The sequence below is a fragment of the Rhincodon typus genome, chromosome 4 (genome assembly GCF_021869965.1).
Source record: "Rhincodon typus isolate 14 chromosome 4, sRhiTyp1.1, whole genome shotgun sequence".
Classification (NCBI taxonomy): domain Eukaryota; kingdom Metazoa; phylum Chordata; class Chondrichthyes; order Orectolobiformes; family Rhincodontidae; genus Rhincodon; species Rhincodon typus.
In genome coordinates, this window is record NC_063335.1 from 68,963,896 (window position 1) to 68,976,114 (window position 12,219).

Genomic DNA, 12,219 nt, shown 5'->3' on the forward strand with positions numbered 1-12,219 from the left:
TTCCGCTTGGGAACCCTGCAGCCCAATGGTATCAATGTGGATTTCACAAGTTTCAAAATCTCCCCTCCCCCTACCGCATCCCAAAACCAGTCCAGCTCGTCCCTGCCTCCCTAACCTGTTCTTCCTCCCACCTATCCCCTCCTCCCACCTCAAGCCGCACCTCCATCTTCTACCGACCAACCTCATCCCGCCCCCTTGACCTGTCCGTCCTCCCTGGACTGACCTATCCCCTTCCTAACTCCCTACCTACACTCACCTTTACTGGCTCCATCCCCGCCTCTTCGACCTGTTTGTTTCCTCTCCACCTATCCTCTCCTCTATCCCTCTTCTATCCGCCTCCCACTCTCTCCCTATTTATTTCAAAACCCCCTTCCCCTCCCCCTTTTCTGATGAAGGGTCTAGGCCCGAAACGTCAGCCTCTCTGCTCCTATGATGCTGCTTGGCCTGCTGTGTTCATCCAGCCCTGCACCTTGTTGTCTCGGATTCTCCAGCATCTGCAGTTCCTACTATCTCTGACTCTTTTTCAAAACTGCTTAAGTTCAGACTCGAAACATCAACTGTTTTTCTCTCTGCACAGATGCTGTCAGACCTGCTGAGTTTGTCCAGCACTTTGTTTTTTTTCCCCCCAGAATTCTAGCATCAATAGTATTTTGATCTAAATACTGTTTAGTGTCATTGAGATGCATGATTTAAACCTGAGGCTTCGATAGTATTCACTGGCTGACTGCACTCAAGAAACCATGGTGAAAGTTGCATTTATTTTAATGTTCTTTGCTCCTTTTTGTTGTTTCCATGGGAACGAGGCCAGTTTCTTTTGAGAAAGAGAAAAAATTCTCAGGCAGTTTAATTCTGAATCCATAGTTACATATGAACGTCCAAAATAGGAGAGCATAAGAACCTTTTGGCTCCTGGAATCTGCTCTGCTATTCAATAAGATCATGGCCAATCTATCTCTGTTTTAAATTCCACATTCCCACCTACCCCGGTTAACCTTTGATTCTCCTTCCTTGCGAGAAGCAATCCACGTCTCTTAAAAAATATTCAATGATCCCCCTCCACCACCTTCTGAATCAGTTTTCTAAAGTAGCACAACCTCATTTCTGTCCTGTAAGAGCAACCCGTAATTTTATAAAAAGTGTTCTCTAGTTCTAGACTCACACATGGTTCGGTTAGGAATACATTAATTGGGGTTGAGAACAATTAAAAGAGATCTCTATAAAATTCTAACAGAACTAGCCAGGATAAATGCAGGAAGAATGTTTCCAATGACAGGGAAGTCCTGGGGTGGGCAAGACTGGCATGAGGAGAAATTTCTTCAAATAGAGAATGTTTGCAGTCCCAGAGGACTAGAAAATGGCCCATTTATCACCCCTGTTTAAGAAGAGAGGGAGGCAGAAAAAAGGAAACTGTAGACCAGTTAGCCTGACCATTATCATTGGTAGGATTTTAGAGTCCACTATTAAGGATGAGATTGCAGAGTACTTGGAAGTGCATGGTAAAATATTGCTGAGTCAGAATGGCTTTTGCAATTCTGTACCACAAAAAGCGAGTAATGCCATAACATTGAATGTAGACATAGTTGTTAGGGTTAAAGGAATCAAAGGGTAAGGGGAAAAAGCAGGAATAGAGAACTAAGTTGATTGATCAACCATGATCATATTGAAGGGCAGAACAGGCTCAAAGGGCCAAAATGCCCACTCCTACTCCTAATTTCTAGTTTCCGCAAGTAGAAACCCTGAATTTCTTAGTGGAACGTAGAGTGTTCCATTCACTAATTCAAAAATTTATTTTTTGGGGGGAAAGAGAGTCATCTGACCCAAATGAAGAAGTTAAGCTTGGCAGACTAGGTGAAGGACTCCTGCTCCTTCTAATCCAAAACCAGTGCTGTAAGGGCTCACATTGCTCGTTGAGGCTTTCCTTTCCTCCTTCAGCTGCCAGGATTCCTGAGGGTTGTCCATCACTAAGGAGAAGGTGCTGGGGAATCGGAAAGGTCTGAAGGTAGATAAATCATCTAGACCAGCTGTACTACGCCAAAGAGATCTGAAGATAGCTGAGGAGATAGTAAAGGCATTGGTGATGATCTTTCAGGAATCACTGGAGTCAAGGAGGGTCCCAGAGGACTAGAAAATAGCTCATGTACCCACCCCTGTTTAAGAATAGAGGGCAGCATAAGAAAGGAAATTATATGCCAGTTAGCCTTACCTTGATCATTGGTAAGATTTTAGAGTCCGCTATTAAGGATAAGATTGCAGAGTACTTGGAAGTGCATGATAAAATATTGCTGTGTCAGCATGGTTTTGTCAAGGGAAGTTCATGCCTGACAAATCTGTTAGAATTTTTTGAGGAGGTAATGAGCAAGTTAAATAAGGAAGAGCCGCGAACATGATCTGTTGGATTTCCAGAAGGCCTTCAACAAGGTGCCGCACAGGAGACTGCTAAATAAGAGCCCACAGTGTTAGGGGCAAGGTACTAGCATGGACAGAGGATTACTACAGTGTGGAAGCAGGCTATTCAGCCCACTGAGTCAACACCAACCCTCCGAAGACCATCCCTCCCAGACCATCCCCTGCCCTATCATCCTGCATGTTCCATGGCTTATCTACCTTGCTTGCAAGACACTACAGGCAATTTAGCATGACCAGTCCACCTAACCTGCACATATTTGTGCTGTGGAAGGAAACTGGAGCACCTGGAGGAAACCCGCGCAGTCTCAGGGAGAATGTGTAAACTCCACACAGACAGTTGCTGGAGACTGGAATTGAACCCAGGTCCCTGCCACTTTGAAGCAGCAGTGCGAACCACTGAACCACGATGCTGCCTTTGGCTGACTGGCAGAAGGCACAGAGTGGGGATAAAGTGCCCTTTCTCAGGACGGCAGCCCGTGACTAGCAAAGATCCATGGGAGTTGGTGGGAGTGGGGTCTGTGTTGGAATCACAACTATTCACGTTATATATTAATGATCTCAACAAAGGAACTGAGGGCATTGTCACTAAGTTTGCAGATGACATAAAAGATAGGTGGAAAGTGAATAGTATTGAGGAAGCAGGGAGGCTGCAGAAGGTTTTGGACAGGCTAGGAGTGTGGGCAAAGAAGTGGCAGATGGAGTACAATGTGGGAAGATATGACATTATGCACTTTGGAAGGAGGAATACAGACATAAACCATTTTCTAAATAGGGAAAGGCTTTGGAAATCTGAAGCACAAAGAGACTTGGGACCCCTATTTCAGGATTCTCCTAAGGTTAACATGCAGGTTCATTTGGCAGTTAGGAAGGCAAATGCAATGTTAATATTCATTTCAAGAAGGCTAGACTTTTCAAGAGCAGAAATGTACTGCTGAGGCTGCATAAGGCTTTGGCCAGACTGCATTTGGAATATTGTCAGTAGTTTCGGGCCTCGTATCTAAGGAAGGATGCGTTGGCATTGAAAGGAGTCCAGTGGAGGTCTACAAGAATGATCCCAGGATGAAGGGCTTGTCATATGAGGAGCGGTTCAGGACTCTAGGTCTATTCTTGATCAAGTTTAGAAAAATGAGGTGGAATCTGACAAACTTACAAAATACCAAGAGGCCTGGATAGCGTGCACGTGGAGAAGATATTTTGACTAGTAGGAGAGATTAGGACCCGAAGATATAGCCTCAGACTGAAGGGATAACCCTTTAGAACTGAGATGATGATGAATTTCTTCAGCCAGAGAGAGCATGGTTAATCAGTGAAACTCATTACGCAGAGGGCTGTGGAGGCCAGTCATTGAGTGTTTTAAGACAGAGGTCGTTAGATTATTGAATGGTAAGAGGATCAAGGGTTGCAGGAAGAAGGCAGGAGAATGGAATTGAGAAACATATCAACCACGATCAAATGGTAGAGCAGACTCGATGGACCAAATGGTCTAATTCTGCTGTAATGTCTTATGATCTTATTCAGATTGAGTCGGTAGAGTTAACCTTGCAAAGCAGGTTTAATCCGTGGCTTTCAGTCTAATTACAATATTTGAACTGTTATTCTGCCTTCTGGTAGCAGATTGATTTATGTCCTTATCTGTTCTCTTAAGTCTGGTGGTGTTGGATAAGTTTAAAATCGGCTGGGCTGTTTAATATTACAGCCACTCTTTTTGGGGTGTTCAAATTTTCACCTACTTGTTTTAGTGAGAATTCTTCAATCATGTTCGTTCACAAAACCTTTTGCTTGCAAATGCCACAGATGGCAAACTGTAATGATAGAAGGTACTTCTCATAATCCAACAGAAAATTGGTGGGTAGTTGTAGTCAATGAACATCATTACTTTGCTATTGACTGGAAAATCCAGACATTTAAATACTAGCCATAATAATTTTCAAAGTAATTAGCCCTTGGCACATTTCCATCATTGTCTTATCTTAACTGTTGCTGATACCCTTATCCGTAACTTTGTACTTCTACACTTGACAAAGCCAGTGCTATCCTGGCTGTCTTTGATCTTCAATGCTTCACAAGCTTGAGCTCATTCAAAATTTTGCTGTCCATATCCCATCTTGCATCAAGTCTCATTTACTCTCACCACTGGGCTGGCTGACTTGCATTGATTTCTAGCCCTAGGGCAACACTTCAATTTTAAAATTCTCATCCTTGTTTTTGAAAACCTGCATGGTCTCACTCCTCCTTCGCCTAATAGCCTTCTCTAGCCATACAACTTTATGAGATCTCTGCACTCTTCCAACTCTGACTTCTCGCATGTCACCAATTTGATGTACTTTAACATTGACAGCTGTGCTTTCAGCTATCTAGATCCTAAGGGAGAAAACACCGTTCCCTTTGTCATAACTTTTGATTATCTCTTTTTTTGGGCTTGGTGGCAAATTTTGTTTTATAATATTTCTGAGAAGTGGTTGGGACATATTACTGTGTTAAAAGTGCGATATAAATGCAACTTGTTATAGGTGGCTATCTGTAATGAAGCTCCTATCTTTTGCAACGTTAGTGTACCAATCCATGTCATGACTTCATTAGTAATACATGACACACTATGCAATGTTTTGTATCCATAGTAACACTACTTTTCAGAGAAAGTTGACACATTCAGTTTTCTGTTGATAGCCTATTTCAGTATGGCTTGAATCCATCAACAGGTTAATTGTAAAAATGACATGTTAGGACTAGAACTTTTAACTTTGTCCCCATGAAAATAAGAATCTAAGCTTTATGACCAAAAGAAATCATCTAGATGCATAGGAACATGTAACTTAGGAGCAGGGAAAACCCATTTGGCTCTTCAAGCCTGCTCCATCATTCAATAAGATCCTGTCTGATCTGGTGCAGTCTTAGCTCCATTTTCCTCTCTGCTGCACCCCAAAACTGTTACCATCCTTGCCTATCAAAATCTACCAAATTCAATCTTTAAATGTATTCATTGAAAGACTCAGCCTCCAGTACTTTCTGGGAAAGAGAATCCCATACTCTTAACAACCCTTTGACAGCGAGAAAGTTCTCCCTATTTTCCCAACCTTAAACCATGTCCCTTAGTTTTGTTCTGCTCCATAAAAGGAAACATCCTCTCAGTATCTGTCAAGATCTTGTACATTCCCATGAGATCAATTAGAAACTTATTGAATTTGATCATTTTTTGAAAGTAGGTATTAGATTTTTCCTCATGTTTTGTGATTTTTCTTTTGGTGTCTGCCATTTCTCCCCCTTTATAAAAAAAAACTTTACTATGATACACAGAGATTCACGTAATGCCAGCTGATATCTTACTCGGCTGTGTTAGACACAAACCTACCTTGTTACTGTTGTACAGATACTTTTTGCAACTTTGTCTTCTGCAGTAGATGTTTAGAGTTGCTAAAATCAATTTTCATCTCTTTTACCTTATCAAAAGAATGCATTTGATTCAATAATTATTGTTTGCTTTATCATAATTATGACAATTTAAACTTATCACTATTACAGGTTAATATCCTAAGACCTTTGGATATTCTTATCATTGGACCTAACATATAAAACTGAAAATTTTCAAATACCATTTAGGTTTACAATTTGAAGGTATTATTAGGCTATGATATCAATGGCATAGTCTGGAAAATTCAGATTTCTTTGTTACCAGATATTAAAATAATCCTAATTAAGTCAACATTGTAAGATATTTAGATTTTACTGGCTGTTTGAGGACTGTTATAAGTTCATTACAAATTTAGAAAACATATGATAAAAGAGATCTGCAGTTCTTTTTTAAAAGTAATGACCAGTTTTGTTCCTCGTGTAATATATATTGACAGCTATTAGTTTGCTTTCTCATTGTTTTTGGATATTGCTAAATGATTTGCTTGAGACTCAACCAACGTGATGTCAATTAGAATTGTAATACAGTTGAATCAACTAAAATGTGTAATTTAAGTGTGGCGGCAGATAACCATGTTTTTGATAATTGTAGTTTCAAAATCGTATTGAAAAGTATAATCTAGAAAATTTGCATCTTGAGTAAGAAATTCATATACGTAAATGTTGAGTTACCTATGAAGTTTTTTTTCATGTTATACATTGTTTTAGAGGAAAGCTGTGAAGCCACAGAGCAATTATGCTTAGGACTCAGATATTTCAAAAATAGCTCGATTTCTGCATAAAACAATTTATCAAATAATATTCTTGTATATTCCTAAAAATTTATATTTTCTTAATGCTTTATCTTCAGAGTCATAGAGAGGGTAATTTACATATGGGTTCCAATGGGAGTAAGGGAAAAAGAGTCAAAATACAGCAAATGCTGAATTAGGACCGTTCAACGTTACCAATGTATGGTTTTATTAGTTTCAGTGATCACGGCCAAATTGCATTATTGAACTTTGCTTCTCTGAACTCCTCACATTGGGTCACAGCAGAGAATATATTCCCATAAATGCATTATGCCAGTATCTTGCTCAGTGAATGTAAACTCACGTTAATGACAAAGTTTTATACTTCAAAAAAGGTGATGTCAACTTCTGATTTGATAGTTGAGATGGATAGTCTGATACTAGTTCTTTTATAGCACACACACAAAGCAATAGTTCGCTCAACAACAATCTCTTGCATTCAATTAACCAGCAATTTTTGTTGCTTATTAAATTTTATAGATGTTAAAATGGTCCTGCTTGGATAGGGTTGCAGATATAATTGTTTATTCACTGAATCTGCACCCCAGTGGGAAGCCTTGCAAGACAGCATCATGAATTGAACAATCAGTGTTGATGTATTGTAGCACCATCACCACATCACCCTCTCCCATCAAGCTTGGTGGCCTATTGTGAGTGCAGAGTCATTGAATTTATTCTACGGTGCCCACTTAAGATGGGAGTAAAGAAGTACGAAATAGAGCAGCGGTGCAATGCATTCTTTTCCTCTGTCTTCCTCTTGTCAACAGATGTTTGTGAGGCTGTTTGTAGATGAAAACTTGGACCGAATGGTCCCCATTTCTAAGCAGCCCAAAGAAAAGATCCAGGCAATAATTGAGTCATGTAGCCGGCAATTCCCTGAATATCAGGAGCGTGCCCGGAAGCGCATACGTACTTACCTCAAGTCCTGCAGGCGGATGAAAAAGAATGGTTTTGAGACGGTGAGTTGAACTGTCCAAATACAACCCATTCCCAGTCTGCATCCAATTCCCATGCATAAACTCATCACAAGACTTCTCCACCTACACCCCCCCCACCTCCCAACCATTCTGATGATTTTTTTCAATGTTATTTTTGATAACATCGGCTCAAAAGACCCTTCCCTGTCATCCAAACCATATTTATTTTGTGTCACTGGTGTCTAGGAGAATATTTTATGTGAATGTTTGCAGTTTCAAAGGTTGGTTATCAAAATGCCTCATAAAACATTTTAACAGTATGTTATGCCTGATGTGCGTGTCTATACTATGTGCCTGTCTACAAACCTCTTCAAGTATATTGAGTTATTTCTAATATATGTGGTTATTCTTTTTCTTCATTCTCATTAATACACTGCAGAAAACTGCAGTATCTTAAGCATCATTTGACAGAAGTGCAAATGAAAGTCCCTCATATATACAGCACAGGAACATTTAACCCAACTAGCCCTTAGACCTGGAGTATGTTGGCCTGTTTCAATTCCTCTGGATGAATCATATCAACTGGCTAATGTACTATGTGACAGCCTGAGTTTTCATTACTAACTTGATATTGGTAATAGGAGTTAAGGATTTAAACTGCTTGAAAATGCTTTAATTCCCCTTTCAGAAAAAAACGATGAAAGAATTTCTGTGAAAGGTGAGCATTCTTATTTTCCATCATATATTTTATACTACTTCGTTCTGTACATATTTCAATTTTTAGAACACCTTTTGTCATACAGGTCAGACTGATTGATTTGCACAGCTTTCTTTACCATAATGTCCTTTTTTTAAAAAATGGCAATAAAAGGGTTTCCAGAAAGAAATTAATGGATTTCAAGTCAATTCATCAGGAGAATTTTTCTTCTGTTGGTTCCTGCTCCCCACAGAAAAAAATGATACTTGGCTTTTTTTGAATTTAAGACAAACAAAAATCCAAAATTGTTAGAGAAATTCAGCAGATCTAAACGCTGGGTCACTGGACTCGAAATGTTAACTCTGTTCTTTTCCCTACATAATTGTTGCCAGACATGCTGAATACTCCAGCGCTTTCTGTTTTTGTTTGTATCAAATATCTAGCATCCGCAGTTCTTTGTTTCTGACAGATTTAATTCATTCTGAAAAGTAAAACAAAAACTACTATTATTGTAAGAAAAAATTAAATTTCTGTTTGATCTATTAGGTTAATGTGGAAGCTTAGGTGGAACAATTTAGAATTCAAAGCATTTTTCAACCTGATTAATTTTATTTGCTGTTGTAAAATTTATTTTTTATTATCCCATGAGCATGAGTTTCTTTAACTTATTATAATAAATGGTGGTTTTCTTTAGGCAAATAAGCCTAATTTTCAACTTGTTTCATTTAATACCACACCAGTATGCTTTGGGAATAAGATTGACATTGTAGAACAGATTTCACTGCACAATTTATTTCGCTGAAATTGCTAGTAACTACTGATTTTCATCAATGTTATTATATGTTTGGTTACTTGTCACTCATGTTTGTTTTGACTGTGGATAAGTGACCTGTTTGGATTCTCTAGGGGTGGCAGAGCTTATTTAAAGTCATATTTAGTAAAAAAAAGCAAGGCCTTACAACATTGATCATTTTGTCAAAGAAAATCAAAGATGATGAAGAGAAGAGTCCACAGGAACAGTGGGCTAACTGGCCTCCTGTTGATGCCCTTTATTTACTCATCTGAGGATGCAACATTTGTCACTGCCATCTGTAAGAATCAAAGGACAGTGCTGTAGTGCTCTGTCACCATTATATTGTTATACAGCACTGTCACAGTTAATAGGGTAACAAACTAAGCAGTATACAAACAGGAGGAACAAGTGCAGGCATTGGTAAGAAATTATCTAGCAGGGTGATAAAATTATGGTTGAGTAATGATGGGCTCAAAAATCTTCAGTTGAATAAATCTGGTGGAAATTAGACAACACGTTAGTAGTGAATCAAGGCAATTCATAAAATGGAAAGAGTAAGCGGGCAGAAGAAGAAAATAAATAACCAAATTCAGGAAAACAAAGTTACCTCTTGTCTCGTACAATGACATCATCTTATGAACTCCCAATCAGTACTTTTAACAACTGGACACAAACAAGCTGTTTAAATGGGTGCTGCAAATCATGTGAACTTTAGCATTTGATCTGCAATAAGTACTAAGTCTCAGGCAATTATCTACCTCTATATGGACATTCACAACCTTTGAAGGATTTCAAACATCTTTGTTCAAGAATAGGCAGACACAGAAGAAAGATGGAATTTCTGGACTGCCTGCCTCAAACTGGGCAAAAGGAAAAATTATAATTCTTTTTTTCGCAGAGTGAAGTAAATAGCCACCATCATCCAATCACAGTGGCTTTCCTGATCCAAACTAGACTGGGTAGATTTCAGAGATGTTAATGAACAACACAAGATGTAGAGTCTGCTTGAAACACCTTCCCTTACTTGGAAAATGGCTTACACTTGTGAAAAGTCGTACGGTGAGAGAGCTATGAGTCCTTGATCTATTTGAAAGATCAGCCAAGTGTAGAATGCTGATGAGCTTCCCCAAAGTAATCAAAATCATCAATTCAACCATTCTGTAGAGTAGATTTGGAAGCAAGGTATCCTGTATCAGGTAGCCAGAAAACATAACCTGGTGCAGTTTAAGATCACCTCACAGAATCATAACTAACGGACAATATAATGAACACCATCTTTACCGTTCTTGGGTGTGTCCTGTCCCAGCAGCAGGATTTACCTACCAGAGCTGGTAGCACAGGGGTATACAGTAAGAAAGGAACTGTCATGGTTTACTCAACATTGGTTCCAAACCCTGTAAGATCTCATCGTAGCAGGTCAAAGATGGCCAAGGAAAACTCCTGCTGATTACCACCAACCACCCCTCCTCAGTTAATGGACAATAATCACCTTAAGAGTAAGATAAGACCGCAAGACTTTGGAGCAGAAGTAGGTTATTTGGCCCATGTATGATGTGATCATGTATGATCTGATAATACTCAACTTCAGTTTCGCACCTTTTTCCCCATAACCCTTGATTCCATTACTGGTTAAATGTTTGCCTGTCTGAGCCTTGAATATAAATAACGACTTGGCCTCTAGAACCTCAGTTATAAAGAATTCCAGCAATTTGTTAACCACTGAGAGACGAAATTCTTCCTCACCTCTGTCATAACTGGGTGACCACTTAGTCTGAGATTATGTCCTCTCATTCAAGGTTCTCACACAAGGAGCAACAACCACTCCACATCTACCCTGTTAATCTCCTTAAAAATCTTAGATGTTTCAATAAGGTTGCCTCTCATTCTTCTGAATTCTAATAGTATAGGCCCATATGCTCAATCTGTCCTGACAATATAGTCCCTTCATATTGGGATCAACCTAGTGAAGTTCATTTAGACTGCTTTCAATGCCTGTATATCTTTCCTTCCATAAGGGGACAAAACTTTTTCATAGTGTTCTTACCTGTTCTTTTCACAAAATTGGCGATAGCACTTTCTTCATCCAAGTCATTGATATATATTGTAAATAATTGTGAGTGAAGTACTGATCCAAGTGATACTCTATTATTTACAGATTGCCATCCTGAAAATGTCCCTCCTCTTATCCTAACTCTTCTATTAGCTTGCCAATCTGTTATCTTTTCAATAACCTACAGTGGGGTACCGTATTGAATATCTTTTGGAAATCCAAATCTGTTATATCTACCAGTTCTCCTTATTTACTCATATTGTTGCTGCCTCAAAGAATTCTAATAAATTTGTCAGTTATGATTCCTCCTACATGTAGCTGTGCTGCTTAATTATGTTATGGATTTCTAAATGGTCTGCTGTTACATATTTTATAATAGACTAATATTTTCAAAATGACACATGTACTTCATGTTGAATGGAAGACATACCGATGGTGGCAAGGGCACAGAATGTACTCCAACTGGATAACCATCACTGAGAGTGGTTTGGTAGCACCAATACTGATCCATCATGCTGAATCCTAGCCTGCACATCCTTGGACACAATGGGCAATTTAGCATGGTCAATCCACCTAACCTGCACATCTTTGATCTGTGGGAGGAAACCAGAGCACCTGGAGAAAAAACACGGAGATGCGGGGAGAATGTGCAAACTCCACACAGATAGTTGCCCAAGGATGGAATCGAACTTGGATCCCTGGTGCTGTGACACAGCAGTGCTAACCACTGAGCCACCCAACCCTAAAGGATACGTCTGCCAGACTGAATTTGCAGCAGATAGTGTGGGAATGAACAGGAGGGAAAAAACTTATTTAACTTCATCCTCACCAATCTATCTGTTGCAGAAGTAGTTGCCCATGGCAGTATCAGTTGTAATGAGCACTGTACAGTTCCTGTGGAAAGGAAGTCTCATCAAAATGATGATACACTCCATCATGTTGTGCGGCACACCAGTATGTTAATGGAACATGATGTGTTGGACTGGGCTGGGCAAGGTCAGAAATCACACAACACAAGGTCATAGTCCGAAAGCTTGTGTTTTCAAATAAACCTATTGGACTATAACCTGGTGTTGTGTGATTTCTGACCTTAAATGGAACAGACATTGAATGGATCTAACAACTTAAGACTGCGCACCCATGAGGTGCTGTGACTCA

The 12,219-nt window shown here is 39.4% G+C and overlaps 1 protein-coding gene across 2 annotated transcripts in view; it reads left to right on the plus strand.

The window, feature by feature from the left end:
• LOC109913364 (nucleolar protein 4-like) overlaps positions 1-12,219 on the plus strand; it is a 336,959-nt gene that overhangs the window by 273,840 nt on the left and 50,900 nt on the right. Inside the window, exon 8 of one of the 2 annotated variants that reach the window (XM_048596355.1) lies at positions 7,372-7,563. The exons of the other annotated variant lie outside the window; for it this stretch is intronic. Within the exon in view, the coding sequence (XP_048452312.1) occupies positions 7,372-7,563 (192 nt within the window). The remainder of the gene's footprint in view (positions 1-7,371; positions 7,564-12,219) is intronic. 2 annotated transcript variants of the gene reach the window in all.